Below are 19,114 nucleotides of genomic sequence, written 5' to 3' on the forward strand. Positions count from 1 at the left end.
CACCTTGTCAAAATGCATGTAAGGTGATTTTGAAATCTGTCACAATTAACAGTCACTCTATGTCAAAAAGTGTTTTTCACACAACACCTTGGGTCTATAGAGGAAATGCAAAACCAAGTTTTGGATGTTTGCTTACATCTGTTAGTTGATGACACATTTATCAGCAAGCTACAAACAGGACCCCTGCAACACAAGCCACTAAAAAAGATTTCTTAGAGATTTCATTACCTAACAAAAAGTCTGATGAGAAACTTTTACTGTCACACAGTTTCTTATTTTTGAGTTGTGGTATACATTCCTGACAGTAGGATAATCAATATGAATAAGGGAAGGCATTTTAGAGGAAGTTTTTAATCTTCAGATTGAAATTTGCATTAAAGTCTTGATTCGCTCACCCCAGAAAACATTTTTTCCCAGAGATCTTTTGTATTCTTTCCTCACCGGCTGCAGTTAATGAGTATTCTTACAACACTAATGCTATTAAAGCATGCACTCATGACCCCACTGTGACACAAAGCAAATAATGCACGTAGGGAATGCTAGCACATAACTGCTAATCTTGCCTTTTAAATGCATTTCAACTTGACCTACTGAAAAGCCAATTACAGAATACATGCCAGTTTGGCAAAAGAGAGGAGGCAAGACACCATATCAGGAAAACAGATTCTTTGAATGTAAATCACTTGAAGGACTGCAATGTGGTAGAAATTGGTTGAGGACAATGCAGTGCCACATAGTGACACTTAAACCCTACAAACAAGTCATCACTTCTTAAAGCTCTACAAATTACAGGACTGTGGCATCTGACTTGACCCAGGAATGACTTTTAGATCAGAGAAAACAATAAATAGTAATTTATTATAAAGAACATAGATTTAGAAACACGGATACTATAATGTCTTTTACTCTGACACAAATATCTTTTCATCCTGCTGGTGCAAGAAGGCTTTCCAGTTTTGTATACCTTACTAGGTATATCTTAGACCTGAAAGTGATCACAGTCATGTATACTAAAGCATTTTTATTCACCTGTCTACTATCAAATAAATTATAGGTTCACAGCCAACACAGAATCACAAAATGGAATGTATCTCAGAGAAAATTCTGGTCTGCATTTTTCTGATGGGGAAATCACACAGTTAGCTAGTTTTCAGATGGTACTGGAACACAGGTCTCTAAGAGCATATGGCAAATTTCTCATATCCCACCTATGTACATGTCAGACAAAACTGTGAATTATTCTACAATTATTTGTTATTTTGTGTAATTCACTGATTTCAAAAAGAAAGAGATGGTGACATATTGGATAAAATAAAATCTTTTAAGCAGGAGTTTAGGTAAATTTGAAACCTTTAAGGATCAAGTATAAAAATTCAACATTTAGACTTTGTAATGAGCATATTACATTTTATTATCTGTGCAGAAAAAATATGTATAATTTGAATTCTTAAAATTGTACAAATATTCAATGTTTTGATGGACAGTTATAAGACTTGAAAGTAATACTCAAGAAATCAAACCAAAATCCCAAATTCAGTGTATTAAATTTAGAGATTAGCATTCTATAATTCCAAATTATACATACTGCTGAAATGAAAGTTACAAGAGTGTTGAGATGCTTGTAAGTTTTAAAGCTTTTCAAAGGAACATTTTTTTAAGTATTATTTGTTTAATATCTTCACCTGTAAGACTACTGTGATCATTTAGTCTTTCATTAGGGTGAAATACCACGAAACCATTCTCAAAATCCTGGAGAAATTTCTTGATTTTTATTGCCAGTGGTGCACAATTAGTTTACTCTAAGAGGAATTTTAGGGGTATATTTGTCCAACCTTTATTTGTCACTTTTAAACACTATGCTTGTTCCAAAACAATGAAGGTTTTCTACAAACATGCTGTAACTTTACAACAATATAATTACACATAAAAATAAATGTATTTTTTTCCAACTCTTTACAAGTATTGAATCTGTGTTAGTGCTTCCTCTCCAGCACTGTACACTCACACTTTCATTTAGCCAGACAAGAATTAAACGCCACACCTGGATTGCTGAATGGCTCACAGTTTGATGGGAGGGTTACACTTCTTCCAATTGCAAGACTTTGAATGCTTATTATGAGAGCTGGAAAGCGTCATTACACATTATTGCAGAATGTCTTTTTATTCAGGCAATTTTGCTTCCAATCCACCATAATCAGCATAATCTCTCTCTCTCTCTCTCTGTCTCTCTGTCTCTCTCTGTCTCTCTCTGTCTCTCTGTCTCTCTCTCTCTCTCTCTCTCTCTCTCTCTCTCTCTCACACACACACACACACACTTACATAATTTAAGTATAAATATCTACAAAATAATGTGGGTTTGATGAACATACATAATGTAAAGTATCTTTGGCAGGAGTAAGAAAAAATAAAAAGATACATTTTTTTTTCATGTAGAAAAAACGTAGCTACAACACAGTGCTATTTTCTTTTATAGAATTATTTCTAGTTCTAAGATACAGGCCTTGGTTTAAACTCAGTAGGATGTCTCATGAACAGCTGTTTTTTACTCCATCAAATCTTAAATAATCAGGGTAAGTTATATCGCCTTCCAACCACTCCTAGCTCAATTGTCATAGATCAATACAGCTAGCTATTTCTTGCCACATTGGGCCTGACCAAAATTAGTTGAGGAATTCAGAAGGTCATTATACTAGACATAACAGGCAACTTTGCTTATCTGAATCTCACAACAGATTAGTGGTGCTAATTTGCCTCTGAGTACTTCTCTACTTGCCCAGAAAGCACAGTTAAATATTCTTTCAGTTACAATGGACTGTGACTCATTTTACTTTCTCAGAACTGTGTTCTCTTTTTACTGTGTTTTCAAAATACCTACTAAAGAAGATTTGCTCAGGAAATTTCTATTTCTTCACCACTCTTTGCCTCCTCTCCTCCACACTATTTTCCTCCTCTCCCGCACATTCTTGCCCCATTACATCCATGTAAGTTAGGCAGGGGCCGATATCACTCCCATTTTTATGTATGTAGTCTAATACTTTTCAGGGGTAAATACTGCAAGTCTTCGAGTTTCTACCCAAGATCCTGTTCACTCCACACATTGGAGGTAGCTAGATAAAAGATGACACTGGCACATGCTCAGGTTAGGACAGAACTGCCACCAATAATTCCCACTTTTTAAAGTGATTTCTACTTTTCCTAACTCTAAATTTTAGTCAAATTTTATGGAAAAGAGAAGAAAGTAAAGATAGTTTCCGGGTATGGCCATTTGGTAAGCAGATAATTGTTATCTTTAAATAAAGATGTGATTACACCTGATGGGCACCCAGTTATGTGGATATAGATCTCAAGCTGACTCAAGAGTTGTTATTTTCCTGAACTGGAGAGTCCCTGGAGAATAAGCTGTGCTGCTCGTCTAATCACAGAGGAGTGCAACTCAGGTCATGGTTTAACACATGTGGGAGGTATTTTACATTCCTTTAAGGTTCGGCTAGAGAAGATTTAACTGCTTTCTCCCTAGCCAATGTGTTGGCTGCCATATATTTCTTAGCAGGCAAGTAAAGCTCCCATTTGATGCCTTGTGGAGATTTCTCACCACTAAAATGAAATATACAGTCATCCTAAATTGATAACGAGGCTCGAATGAATGTGCTGATATAGGTGAACAGATACACTGTTATGATACAACAAAGAGAATATCTGTTTCTCAGTGGCTGCATTTTTCAGGAGGCTTCATTCCCTGGGTAGAAGGATAAGAGCTGAAAAATAAGACCTTGCAATGACAGAATGTTAATGTGTGGCATGTGAATCATTGGGTGACAGCTTCCCCTTCCTAAATGCTACATATATCAGAGCATTTATGCAGTGCTGGTTCTCATCTAAAGGTTGAGGTTGTCTCTAGGTCAACTTGCAGCTCGTCAAAGCTCTAATTCTTAAAGAAGATTATAATTCTGATCAAAGGAAAAGCTTCTGCTGTGATTCTAGTAGCAAAGAAAATGTGAAAGGATCTCTAAAAAAACCCCAAATACCACATTATTTTACATTTTTCCAAACCAGAGTAATAGCCAGTTTTGTCACACATTTGGGCACCTATTAAGTAGTTGCTCAAATGGAAAGAAAACCATTATCATGTCCTGATGTGTCAAATAATTTTTTTCTGTGCTTCCCTTTTTTTCCTCCTAGTTTTTCTCCTATGAGGTATTTCTTGCCCCTACAGACTCTTAAACTGTAATATATAACACTCTGCAATAAGTTTACTAGTGATTTTGTATAATGTAAAATAAATGAAAAAAATCTATTTCTAGAGTCTGTAAACAAGAATATAAAATTTAAGATAAGGGAAAATAAAAATTCTGTATATTCACTTTTAAAAAGTCACTGATCTGTTGTAGCACAAAATACTTTAAATGATCCACATGGCCTTTATTTTCTCTTCTCTCTTATGGACCCTTTTTTGCTAAATATCAGAAGTCTTCTGCTTCTTTTCTTAAGAAAATGTCATCTCTGACATCACTGCAACTCTGCCCTTTGAGACTACTACAGAATGGAATAAAGAAGTTGGAGTAATGGAGGGGAGATTTAGATAGAAGGAAACTGTGAGTTCTTATTGTCTGTGGTGATTAAAGTAAATACAGATCTCATTCTGCTTGATTTCATTTATTCCGTCTCACTAGATTACGAAAAAAATGACTCTTTTTTGCCTGAACAAGAAGCATGTGATGGTCGTGTGAGTAGAGAATAAAGTCATTTGTTTTAATAACAACATTGTGTGGTTAGAAAGCTTGTGAAGTTATGAGTTTTGTCTATGAACCTAAATTTAAAATTATATTAGCATTTCCTAGAAACTATACTATTACATATTTCTAATACAGAGTATTGGAGAACATAATTCCTTTAGCACAATTGTCATATTTTAAAACTGATATCTGAAAATAGATTCAAATAAGCAAAATATAAAAGATTAACAAATATAGAGTCAGAAGACATATAGAGAAGAAAAGTATGAATTTCTGCTCTGAATCTGGAATTAACACTCAGTACCTTATTTTCCCCTTAATACTAGAGTTTATAGGGAGATTCAAACTAACAGTTCTAGATGTGTCTTATTAGATGTATATTTCAAGGGGAGGTGGAAAGAGCCTTTCAGTAACTGCAGAGATTCGGAAAGCTGAGCTCCCATTTTGATTTTGCGACAAACTCAATGAACAACTTGAAACAAATTACCATCTTCCTTTGGACCTCAGTTTCCTCAACTATAAAATAACAGTACTCCCAATTTCAGTATTTTATTTCTGTAATATAACTGGATATGAAAGAGTCCTAGATAGCATAGAAAAGGGGAACTGTTTATCACAAGCAGCCATTAAAAATGTGTCTCATTGGTTTAGGACAATCACTGTTCGATTGAGATAACTTAAAGAAAAAACATTGTTTTCACCTAAATATTTTTCTCTCTAGTATAATGAACATTCTCCAGCACCAGCATTACCTGTAAATGACAATGACTGGTCCCTAGCAAGCCTCTTAACAATGCTTTATAATTTAAATCCATTACCTGCTGTGAATGCTCCAAGTAAACACTCATTTGGGGGGGTTATAAATAATATAGGTACATGGATTAAAGCAGTTCAGCCTATAGTGTATCTATACTGCTTTTATTTCTTTGTTTTAAGCGCCTATTCTATCACAATCACCCAACTAGCATTTAAAGTCACTACATGACAAAACTATCAATCATTTCATTTTTAACTCAAGTTAAAATCAAACAAAAATTAAGCCCCAAATTTATGTGTGTGTGTGTGTGGGGGGGGGGGTGTATATTAATCTATTTTTATTGTTATTTATATATAAAATCACAGGCTTACCTTGTGTAAAGCAGGGTACCCAAGAAGATTAAAAACAATGGAAGAGTCTATCGGAGCCTTTGTTTTGGGTTATACAAAGACAATTTTCTTTCTTTTGTCCACAGAATTAATTTCTTAGTATAATCCTATAAAAAATGATAGTTTCTTCCAAATAATGCAAGAAAAGAAAGGTAGAATTAAAAATAAAAACTATAATGATGATCATTTGGTTCAGCAGTTCTCAAACAGCGTTCCTTGCTTTTGGAGATTGTTTGTGAACCCCCAAGTTTGTCTGTAATATTATGTACATGTGTCATAATATTCTCCTTTAATCAGGTCCTCACAAAAAAATACATTACCTAGAAAAGATTAATTAACTACTGATCTAGTCCAAATAAGAAATCTAAATCCCAGAGTGAGGAGCAATTAGCCATAGTCAGGCCATTAGCCAGTGACGTTGATAGCCCCCTAGAAGGCTGCTCATTCTACTGTGCACAAACGTAGATGATGATTCTGAAACTTGTATCACCTGGAGAAGACACTCGTCTGCTTTATTTGTTGCAAGGTAAAGTAAGCTAATAGAGATTTCAAGGATATCATTTCAATTTTAACATTCACTGCCACTAAAATTATTGTTTTAAGAGCTGTGTGACAAGAATTAGCTAGAAAGAATCCCTCAAACAAAACAAAGTTTTCTTATACATGCCGCCTGAAAGCCTAGTTTCATTCCTACCTACAGAAACAAAAATTACCTATGTTAACACCTAATGTTTGAATATCAACTGGAATTTAAAATACACAGAATAGCATCTGCTATCTAGAATACTTACTTGGAAAGATCACTCTTCTGTTGAAAAGTCTTCCACCTGTTTTACTGACATTAAGTGTATTAATATAATCACTTAAATAAATTATGACCAATAAAGGGTCAGTATTGCACATCAAACCTGTACTAAACTAAGTTTCTTTTTACCAGTTCTTTCCGTTATTTGTTCTCACAAAAATTCTTTTTAATTTAGATAGTGTTGCCAAGATGTACTGGTTATTAAATATGCCTTCAGAGATAAAGCTGCAGGAACATTGCACACTTCCCATATCTTTATCTGACTCACCTTCCTTTCACAGAGGGAGATTAAAGGATTCCAAAGAGAGGAATGAGATATCTGTAAGTAATATGTTTGTGAACATTCAATGGTAGATGGTTTAACATGCTTGATCGCTATTGGTGAATCAGAGCAAAACAATGACAGTAGCATCTAACAAGTTATACCATGAAAAATCTTAACAAAGGTAAGGCAAGTTATGCTGCTGATGTAAGCAATGTTCTATACTTCATAGTAATTGATAGATGTCTATAAAACAAAATCACTAAACTATTGAAAAAAAAAAAGTCTTAATTCTTAAGGTAGTAAAGTAGATTTTTCCTGGAGCCAAACATATAATGGCCAGGGAGCGTGAACTGATAGGATCACACAGAGTAATCCCAACAGTGACTACACTCAATAATTCCCTACTGAGACCCAGAATACCAGAAGGTATAACAATAGTATTCTTGATTCTGAACTTACATTTGAATAACTAAGGAAGTATTTATCTTGTATAGAAAGTAAAATACAGGTTTCCTGTGAGGGAGGTGACTACACTTTCCTGTTAGGAATGTGACTACAATGTCTCCAACATAAACCAATGTGTGACAAAAGAGAGTTCTTCCATCTTGCTCAGTGACTACTGACAGACATGGTGCCCTTTGGTCTCCAAGTGCAAATTAAACAAAGGCCCTTAAGAGGCTGAAGAGTAAGATAAATTATGCTGGGGGAAAAAGTAAATCAAAATAATAGAGATGACAATGCTGAAAAGGGGAAAAAGTTATTAGTCTATATATCCCTTTATAATTTATAGTAATGATAGTTTCTTCATTACTATGCAACAATAATAGATTAAATAAGTTGAGGGTGAAAATGACTGATTAAATCATTGTGCCTAATGCATGCCAAGAAAGGGAAGATTTCCCAGGACAGAAGGGAAAAAAAAGAAAGAAATATATAAAAATAGATACTATATCAACATCTGTACAAGGTTCACTTAGTATAAAGTCTACAGGTATCAAGTAGAGGTATTAGCATCAGTAGTGAGGAAGATTAGATATTGACACTAAGTACCCGTATCAATTCAGAGTGTTGTGCTATATCTTCAAACATCTAACATATTTGCCTGGAGCTTTTCTAAATCAAAGTTACTCTGTTTATACTCATGTAGAAAATGTAATCTGAGTTTCAATGAATTTTTAATTTTGTTCAATCTTGCATTTGTTCAACCAAAAACAATTTATAGAGGACCCAGGCTATTAGCCTCACAGTGAGTAAGTGCAGCTCCTCACTGGGGAGTTCTTGAATCAGCCATAAAAATCAAGAGTGTGAATCTAATAGTTTTCTTTTAATTCTAGCACTGAAAAGTGAATCATCACATCAAATATTCTTCAGGGCCTCTTTGGTTTCCAGATTAAATGTGTAATGTGACCTGTCATCTTGCCACATTCTCTGCATTTCCATTTTAAATAATCATAAATAAGAAAACCTTGCTACCCTTTGGCGTGACACAGCTGTTTGATTCAGCTGAATTTCAAAGTCTTAGCAATTGCACTCATTCCTTCTTTGGAGTCCTGGTTCATCTCAAAGGTTTTCAGCTAAAAGATTCTTTATTATATTCAAATCTTGTCCCATATGAGTTGCTTCGGTTACTCAGTTTATGAAGAGTCTTAGAAATTGAACTGGGTCCACAGCAAAAAACACCAACGGTTTTCCTGGGAAGGGAGAGGGAGGAAATAGAAAATCAGATGGAAAATTTGGGAGAACAAGACAAGAAGTATGCTTGATGAGCATGTGTAAAGTATTAACAACATTAATTGTTTGCTGCTTTGCATATTAAAAATACTTGTCCAATTATTTCAAAATGTAAATGATCACCTGGAAGATATTTTATTTACCTCATGATTTTCAGACTAGAATTTGGGGTAATTCAAACAATGCACCTATGAGCATACATTTGCTTATTATCAGGCAGAGAGTAAGCAGTCTGCCTTAGCCTTTTCATTACATGCCATTGGTGAAGACAGAAACTAAATGAAAAGCAGGCCATTATGTTCAGCCATAATGGATCATGTCAATCTTCTCTTACAGATATTTTATATACACTTTTCCTAAAGATTTCATGGATTTTCATGGGCAGTGATGAATAGGAGCAGAGAAAGGAAAGCTATTACCAATTTGAAAGGATAATTTTAAGTGACTAATTTATATCCACATTGAAGTAAAAAGTGTATTAATCTGGATGTTCCCTGTTATATTTATGCTCTGCAATAATTGTAACAAATGCCAAGCAGGTTTCATTATTTGCTAACATACAATTTTAGTAGATAAATTATACATATCCCTAACAACTAGATTGAGTATATCCCAGAAAATGACTAATATTTCACATTGATCTTCCTCCACAGTTTGTTGAGTTTCTTGAATTATTCCCAGTATATCAAAGTGATTAACAATTCATATATCTTAGACAAATACAGTATGTCCTTATTGTCTGAGAATAATTGTTGCTGAAAAAAAAGTGAATCCATTTAAATGGGTATCAAACATTTATAACAAATACTGAAAAATGACTTTATTAAAACTTTTACCTTGAAAAATAAATCAAAGAAATATAAAAATAAAGCTTTCACTGGCAGTCATGATGGAGTAATGGGAAGTAGATTTACCCTCTGCATTAAAAAACAAGGGAAAAAGTGATGTATGAAACAAGGATTTTCTAATACTGGACACTAGGCAGAACAGGACAGTAATCCCTGAGAAAAGAGAAAAAATAAGGTGAGTCCAGCAACTGTCTCTGCTTGTGGCCTAAAGGTAAGCTATAGGCTGCAGCACAGAATTGGGGAAACTCACGTGGAGATTAGTGATGTCACTGAGTTGAGGAGACAATGGAATTCATGGAGGCCCAAGTAACTAGAATTTGTGGAGGAGACATGAAAGGGAAGAGAGATTCACAAAAAGAAGCTCTGGAGATCTGGAGAGGAATATCCTCAGGTCACTGACTGATTTACTCATGTGTGAGAGAAAAAAAAAGAAAAACTCACATATGAATCTTGGTCCAGAACTGCCAGGGAACAGTAAGTCAAACAAAGTCCATAGTTTGCACAAGGTTGTGAATGATTCATGTTCCCACAAGCCAGAATGAAAATATCTGCATATAATACATGGTCAATAGGTAGTGTTCTAGAAAGTTATCATCTTATTTGCAAAAGGTAGAGTGAATGTTGGTAAAATCAGCCTTAGATGGAAGGCTGCTCTAGACCCATACTAAGAAAGCGTCACAGCAAGCGTTGAAAAAAATGAAACTAAACCCAAGTAACAACATTTCAGGCCAGAAACGAATCTAACAATATTGAAAAGAGTAAATCAAAATTGGGCATTTAATATCTAAACTTCAAAATCTACAGCATTGAATTAAAAATTACCAGAAATGTATAAAGCAAGAAATTATGAACTATAACTTACAACTAGGAGTGTTATGGACTGAATTGTGTCCTCCTCCCGCCCCATTCATATGCTGAATATCTAACCCCCAGTACCTCAGAATGCAGCTGTATTTGGAGATAGGACCTTTATTGTGTGATTAAGTGAAAATGAGGCTGTTAGTGTGGACCCTATTCCAACCTATTCCAATATAGTGTCTTTATAAGAAGAGAAAATATGGATATATAAAGAAACACGAGATACACACACACACACACACACACACACACAGAGATACCATGGGAAGAGGCAAAAAGAGGACGATCATCTGTAAGCCAAAGAGGGCATGGAGGGGGTGTCTCAGTGGAAATTAACCCTGCTGCCATCTTGATCTTAGACTTCTAGCCTTCAGAATTGTGAGAAAATAAATTTCTATTGTTTAATCCACTCAGTCTGTGGGATGTTATTACGGAAGTACTAGCAAACTAATATAAGGAGAAAGATCAGTCAATAGGAAAAGGCCCAGAATAACAGAAATGATAGAATTATCAGACATGGTTAATGAAATGGTGATGAGAAATATGCTTCCTATGTTCAAAGGTAAGCATCAACAGGATGAGAAGAGAAATAGAAGATTTTTTTAAAGGCTTAAGTAGAAACTGTCAATTAGTTTAACATATATGTAACTGTAGTCCCACCATGAGAGAAGAGAGAATGGAAAGAGAAAAAAAAAACATTTAAGAAACAATTGTCTTTTTTCCCCCAAATTTGACAAAACAAACACATAGAGCCAAGAATCTAATGAACCCCAAGGAGAATACACACAAAACCATCCAAGGCACTTTATAGTAAAACTCTGATAGCCGGTCACAAAGAGAAAAACAAAATCAGCCAGAGGTAGGGAAAGACACATTGCAAATAATAAGCAAAAGATGAAAGATGGACTTCTTGTCACAAATTATGTAAGTCAGAGGACAATGAAGTGATATCTTCAAAGTACTGAAAGATAAAAAACAAAAACGTTAACAAGTCTATACCAAGCAAATTCTATATTAAACAAAAATAACTTTCAATAATGAAGACATAATATAAAAATTTTCAAACAAAAGATGAGAAAATTCATTGCCAGCAAACGAGCACTACAAGGTGTGCTAACGATAATTCTTCAGGTAGGAAAATAAAATCAGAGGGAAATACAAATCTACCCAAAAGGAATGAAGAGCACCAAAATGATGAATCTGTCAATAAATATAATGTATATTTTGTCTAACTTTTGATTTCTTTAAAATATAATTAATGTTTAAAACAAAAGCAATAATAATACAATATGGAGTTTATAGCATATGTGGAAGAAAGATGAGTAAGAACAACAGCCAAAGAGATTCATGGGGAATGAAAGTACATGAAGCGGTGTAACGTTATGTGAAATATACTGTGATGAGCTAATGATGAACACTGTAAACCTATTATAGAACAATGTGCCTCTGATTTCAACTTCATCAGAATCACCTGAGGGACTTCAAGACTACAAACAGCTGAGCTCTATTGCTAAAGCTTTTGGTTTAGCAGATCTTGGATAGAGCTCAACAATTTTCTTTTCTAACAATTCCCGGGTGATGCTTCCCAGGAACACAGTTTGGGAGACGATGCCTTAATGAAATCACTAAAAGTAAGCAAACATAGAGGTATGGCTATTATGCCAATATAGGAGAAACAAATGGAATCATAAAAAATACTCAGTCCACAAAAGGTATATAAAGGAGAGAAAAAAAACAGAAAAGAAAGACAAAAAGAAATAAATAGAAAGCAATAGTAAACTGCTGCACTTAAACCCAACCAAAGGGAATCAAAGAATACTCAATGGGGAAAAGTTAGTCTCTTTAATAAATGGTGTTGGAAAACTAGATATGTGCAAGTAAAAGAATGAAACTGGGACGTCACAGGAATGACGGCAGCGAGGTGGTCTTCTTGAGTTCTCCTCCGGAACTTACAACCAATTAAACATCTATAACCCATCAAAGGACTCTCTGTTCATCACACAGAACAGCTAAGAGACTCTAATGAGGATTAATTGAAGGTGGGCAAATTGGGAGAGCAGGGGAAGAGGGAAGGGAAGAGAGTGGAGACCGAGGCCACACCTGCAGCTGCGGAGGTGCAGGGGGTCCCAGAACAGAACAGAGACCACAAGAGCCAGGAGATGGGCTCCTTCCCTGCGTCCCACAGCTGATCTCTCCTGCCGAGAGAGCAGCATATTCAGCATTTGAGGCAGTAACCTCAGTTGAGACCTCCAGCTGGGCCCTTGGTGGGACAAAGGATGTAAACATCACATCTGGGACCTTCCCCACACTCTCCCAATCCGATCCCCACCCTTCCAGAGACTCAAGATGGTCCCTGAACTGAGGAGTAGTGTCAGATTACAGAGGAGCCTTTGCACTCAGGATCTGGGCTTGCAGCTCTGACCCAGGGAAGAGGCTAGGAACAGTGTGGCACTGCTGGGCTGGGAGAGAGATGACTCCTCCATCCCCAGCCCCCACCTTTTCTGGATAGCTGTGGGGACAGAGCCCCAGAAAGCAGTTTCCAGGCTCTCGGCCTCATATAGAAAGGTGCTGGCTCAGGTAGTAAATGGCCATCAACTGTGATTGGATGGCCATCAGCTGTGGCTAGTTGGCCATCAGCTGTAACCATTGAGCCATTGGCCACTAATATAACTGCTGTGGCTATGCTAACAGAGAAATGGGGGCTAGCAAGAAGATGGTGGCTGGCAAGCAAGGACTGCTGTTAGGACGCCAGGTTGCAGATTATGTAGATCCTGTTTCCTGTGTCTCCAGCCCAGCCGTCAGCGAGAATATATTGGTTTTACTCCCCTATCTATGGCTCTGTGGGTGTTCCTTTTTGGCCTCGCCATATCCTGCGTTCTCATGTGGGGAGCGGGAGCAGAGACCCCGGCACGACACCTGCCTAGGGCAGGGAGATTACAACTGGGGTGACACACCCAGGGGTCAGCAGCAAGTGGCAGATGCAGCTCTGGGCTTTCAGCAGCTCAGAAATCTCCTGTCCTAAACACACACGGAAGAAGTGCCCTAAGACTCAGGAGACCTACGAACAGGGCTGGTTGTATTCCTCTCAGTGAGCATACGTGCAGGCAAAAGCAAAAACTACACTGACTTTGTAAAAACTACCATCCAAGCCCCATAGCCCCACTCATCTAAATCTGCATTCCCAGGGTCACTCTGGGCACCAGGTGACCGGCTCTGCACAAGACGCAGAGGACTCTTTGGTACAGCAGAGGACAACCTGGAGAATACTTGGTGGGCTTAAGCCAAGACTCGTGCTTTTTTTGTTTTGTTTTGTTTTTGTATTTTTGATATTTTTGCCTGTGTTGAATGTGGGTTATTTGTTGTTTTTACATGTAAGTGTATTCATTTTCTTTTTCTTTGTTGTTGTTGTGCTTAGTGATTTGCTTTGTTCTGAAATTGCCCTACACAAAGGCCCAGCCCAAAAGGCACAAGATTCAACAAACCCAGAGGCCAACTCCAGACCAAACCACAGTATTACCTGGTTTCACCTACAAGTGACACACTCAGAGGGAATTCTCTACAGGCACAAGAGCCCATAGGGGCCAAGCCTCATTTGAGTGGTGAACCCTCACACAGCAGATCATCCACTGTGGGCAGAGCCAAGTCTCACAACTAGTCAGCCGAGGAGTCAATTCCACCTACCGACAAGCGAAAAGCAATTAAAGATTGACTTTAACAGGACAATATACGCAACACAAGAGTCCCTTTTGGAGCACATGCACAGAAGAATGAGGAAGTCATGCAAGTCAAATATAAAGGACAAATACTACACAAGATAACTCAGCAAAAACCAAGAACCCTAGGGGATCTACTTTATACATTGAAGCAAACACAGAGAGTCAGCCAGAATGGGGAAACAAAGAAACATGTCCCAAATAAAAAAAACAGAGGAAACCTCCAGAATTGGAACCAAATGAAATAGAGGTAACCAACCTATCAGAGACAGAGTTCAGAACACTGGTGATAAGAATGTTTAAGGAGCTTAATGATGACATAAAGAAGGATAGAAAAATCATAAAGAACAACCTGTTAGAACTAAATAATATAATAACTGAAATAAAGAACACACTTGAAGGAATTACTAGCAGGTTACATGAAGCAGAAGATCGAATCAGCAACTTAGAAAACAAGTGAGCAGAGATCGCCCAAACAGAACAACAACAACAAAAAAAAGAATAAAAAACAATGAAGATGGTTTAAGAGACCTCTGGGTTAACATCAAGCGCAATAACATGTGCATCATAAGAATGCCAGAAAGTGAATGGATGGACCAAGGGATTGAGAACATATTTGAAGTAATAATGTCCGAAAACTTCCCTAACCTGGTAAAGGAAACCAACACTCAAGCCCAGGAAGCGCAGAGAGTTCCAACCAGAATAAACCCAAACAGGCCCACACCAAGACACATTATAGTTAAACTGGCAAATGTTAAAGACAAAGAGAGAATCCTAAAAGCAGCAAAAGAAAGAAAGTGGGTTACATACAAGGGAACTCTATAAAACTATCAAATGACTTTTCTATAGAAACATTACAGACCAGGAGGGAATGACAGAAGGTACTCAAAGTGATGGAAAACAAAGGCATACAACCTAGATTGCTTTATCCAGCAAGGCTATCATTTCAATTTGAGGGAGAGATAAAGAGCTTCCCAGAAAAGAATAAGCTAAAGGAATTTATTACCACCAAGCCAGCATTTCAAGAAATATTAAAAGGGCTTCTGTAAACAGTAGAAAGATGAAAACAATTAAACTAAAAATAAAAAAAAAAATGGCAGTAACTCTGTACCTATCAATAATCACTTTAAATTTAAATGGATTAAATGCTCCAATCAAAAGATATAGGGTGGCTAAGTGGGTAAGAAAGCAAGACCCTTGTATATGCTGTATACAAGAGACTCACCTCAGATCAAAAGACACACACAGGCTGCAAGTGAAGGGTTGGGGTAAGATATTTCATGCAAATGGAAATGAGAAAAAAGCTGGACTTGCAATACTTAAATCTGACAAAATAGACTTTAAAATGAAGAACATTAAAAGACAAAGATGGGCACTATATAATAATAAAGGGATCTCTCTGACAAGAGGACATAACCCTAGTAAACATCTATGCACCTAACATAGGAGCACCTAAATATATAAAACAGGTATTGACTGACATAAAGACAGAGATCAACAGTAACACTATCATAGTAGGGGACTTCAACACACCTCTGACAACAAGGGACAGGTCTTCCAGACAGAAAATCAATATGGAAACAACAGCCTTAAATGACACATTGGACCAGTTGGATTTAATCAATATTTTCAGAGCATTTCACCCCAAAGGTGCAGAATACACATTCTTCTCAAGCTCACATGGAACATTTTCCAAGATAGACCACACGTTAGGCCACAAAGCAAGTCTTGATAAATTTAAGAAAAGTGAAATCATACCAACTGTCTTCTCTGACCACAGTGCTATGAAATTAGAAATCAACTACAGGGAAAAAACTGGAAGACACACAAATTCATGGAAGCTGAATAACATGTTACTAAATAATGAATGGGTCAACCATGAGGTCAAGGAAGAAATAAAAAGATTTATCAAGACAAACAAAAATGAAAACATGATGACCCCAAATCTATGGGATACAGCGAAAGCAGTCCTAAGAGGGAAATTCATAGCACTGCAGGCTTACCTAAAGAAACAAGAAAAATCATTAATCAACTGTCTATCTTCACACTTAAGGGATCTGGAAAAAGAACAACAAAATAAGCCCAAAGGGAATACAAGGAAGGAGATAATAAAGATCAGAGCAGAAATAAATGAAATAGAAACCAGAAAAACAACAGAAAAGATCGATGAATCCAAGAGTTAGTTTTTAGAGAAGATAAGCAAAATTGACAAACTTTAGCCAGATTCACCAAAGAGAGAGAGAGAGAGAGAGAGGACCCAAATTAATAAAATCAGAAATGAAAGAGGAAAAGTGACAACAGACACCAAAGAAATACAAAAAAATTTAAGAAATAACTATGACCAACTATATGCCAACAAATTAGACAACCTGGAAGAAATGGACAATTTTCTAGAAGTATACAACCTTCCAAGGCTCATTTAAGAAGAAATGGAAATCCTGAATAGACTGATTACTACCAGGGAAATTGAGTCAGTAATCAACAAGCTCCCAACAAACAAAAGCCCTGGACCAGATGGCTTTACAGGTGAATTTTACAAAACATTCAAAAAAGAATTATCACCTATTCTCCTCAGGCTATTCCAAAAAATCCAGAAGGAGGGAAGGCTCCCAAACTCTTTTTATGAGGCCACTATCACCCTGATCCTGAAATCAGACAAAGACAATGCAAAAAAAGAAACCTACAGGCTGATATCTCTAATGAACATAGATGCAAAAATCCTCAACAAAATATTAGTGAACAGAATTCAGTAATATATTAAAAAGATCATACACCATGATCAAGTGGGATTCATTCCTGGTACTCAAGGGTGGTTCAACATCCACAAATCAATTAATGTAACACACCACATTAACAAAATGAAAAATAAAAATCATATGATCATCTCAATAGATGAAGAAAAAGCATTTGACAAAATCCAGCAGCCATTTATGATAAAAACCCTTAAGAAAGTGGGAATAGAGGGATTATATCTCAACATAATAAAGGCCATATATGATAAACCCACAGCTAACATCATCATCAATGGGGAAAAGCTAAAACCATTCCCTTTAAGATCAGGAATAGGCAAGGTTGCCCACTTTCTCCACTTCTATTCAACATAGTTCTGGAAGTTCTAGCCATAGCAATCAGACAAGAAAAAAAAAAATAAAAGGCATCCAAATTGGTAAGGAGGAAGTAAAATTGTCATTTTATGCAGATGACATGATACTATATGATATATAGAGAACCCTAAAGACTCCACCAAAAAACCATTAGAACTGATAAATTAATTTAGTAAAGTAGCAGGATACAAAATTAATATTCAGAAATCAGTTGCACTTGTATATACCAATAATAAAATATCAGAGGGAGAAATTAAGAAAATCATCCCATTTACAATTGCTTCAAAAACTATAAAATACCTGGGAATAAATTTAACCAAAGAAGTAAAAGATCTATACTCAGAAAATTATAAGACACTGGAGAGAGAAATTAAAGAAGATACAAATAGATAGAAATACATACCATGCTCATGGTTAGGAAGAATTAATATTGTTAAAATGTCCATACTGCTTAAGGCAATATACAAATTCAACGCAATTCCTATCAAAGGACATTTTTCACAGAAATAGAACATATAATCCTAAAATTTACACGGAACCATAAAAGACTCTAGATAGCCTTGGCAATATTGAAAAATAAGAATAAAGTGGGAGGTACAACAATACCTGACATCAAATTATACTACAAGGCTACAGTAATCAAAGCAGCATGGTACTGGCATAAAAACAGACACATAGATCCATGGAACAGAATAGAGAGTCCAGAAATAAATCCATGCCTATATACCCATTTAATCTACGACAATGAAAGCAAGAATGTACGATGGGGTAAAGACAGTCTATTCAATAAATGGTGCTGGGAAACCTGGACAGATACATGAAAAACAATGAAGCTGGATCACCTCCTTACACCATATAGAAGAATAAATTCAAAAATGGATTAAAGACTTAAATGTAATATCTGAAACCATAAAATTCCTAGAAGAAAATAGAGGAAGAAACTTTACAGACATTATCCGGAGTAAGATTTTTACTGATATATCCTCTTGGGCAAGGGAAGTAAGAGAAAAAATAAACATGTGGGATTACATCAAACTGAAAAGTTTTTTCACAGCAAAGGAAACCATCAATAAAACAAAAAGGGACCCTACTGAATGGGAGAAAATATTTGCCAATGACATATCAGATAAGGGGTTAACATCTCAAATTTATAAAACACTCACTCAACACAACTCCAAAAAAACAAACAACCCAATTAAAAAATGGGCAGAGGACATGAACAGACATTTTTCTAAAAAGGACATACAGATGGCAAACAGACATGAAAAAATGCTCAACCTCACGAATCATTAGAGAAATGCAAATAAAAACCACAATGAGATACCACCTCACCCAGTCAAAATGGCTATCATCAATAAATCAACAAACAACAAGTGCTGGCGCAGATGTGGAGAAAAGGGAATGCTTGTGCACAGTTGATGGGATTGCAGATTGGTGCAGCCACTATGGAAATCAGTATGAAGGTATCTCAAAAATCTAAAAATGGAACTACTTTATGACCCAGCAGTTCCACTCCTAGATACCTATCTGGAGAAATCCAAAACTCTAATTCAAAAAAATTTATGCACCCCTATGTTTACTGCAGCACTATACACAATAGCCAAGACATGGAAACAACCAAAATGTCCATCAGTAGACGACTGGATTAAGAAACTGTGGTACATTTATACATTGGATTATTATGCAGCCATAAAGAAGAAGGTACTATTACCATTTGCAACAATATGGATGGACCTAGAGAACATTAAGTTAAGTGAAATAAGTCAGACAGAGAAAGAGAAATACTGTATGATCTCACTTATATGTGGAATCTAAAGAAAAGAATAAATGAATGAACTAATCAGAAACAGTCTCAGAGACATAGAAGAAATACTAAGTGTTGCTAGATGGGAGGGGGGTTGGGGATGAGAA

General features: G+C 36.2%; 1 protein-coding gene across 6 annotated transcripts in view; it reads right to left on the reverse strand.

Annotated features, from left to right (window-relative positions):
* Positions 1 to 5,927: 5,927 nt before the first annotated feature.
* NOX4 (NADPH oxidase 4) overlaps positions 5,928 to 19,114 on the reverse strand; it is a 160,200-nt gene continuing 147,013 nt past the window's right edge. For 5 of the 6 annotated variants that reach the window (XM_081064749.1, XM_081064750.1, XM_081064751.1 and 2 more), the window contains one exon: positions 6,373 to 8,640. In XM_081064749.1, coding sequence (XP_080920875.1) covers positions 8,520 to 8,640 — 121 coding nt within the window. In that variant the 3' untranslated portion in view covers positions 6,373 to 8,519. Of the gene's footprint in view, positions 8,641 to 19,114 lie in introns of all 6 variants that reach the window. The other variant, XM_081064752.1, reaches the window with a different exon arrangement.

Source organism: Rhinolophus hipposideros (genome assembly GCF_964194185.1).
Source record: "Rhinolophus hipposideros genome assembly, chromosome: 10".
NCBI lineage: Eukaryota > Metazoa > Chordata > Mammalia > Chiroptera > Rhinolophidae > Rhinolophus > Rhinolophus hipposideros.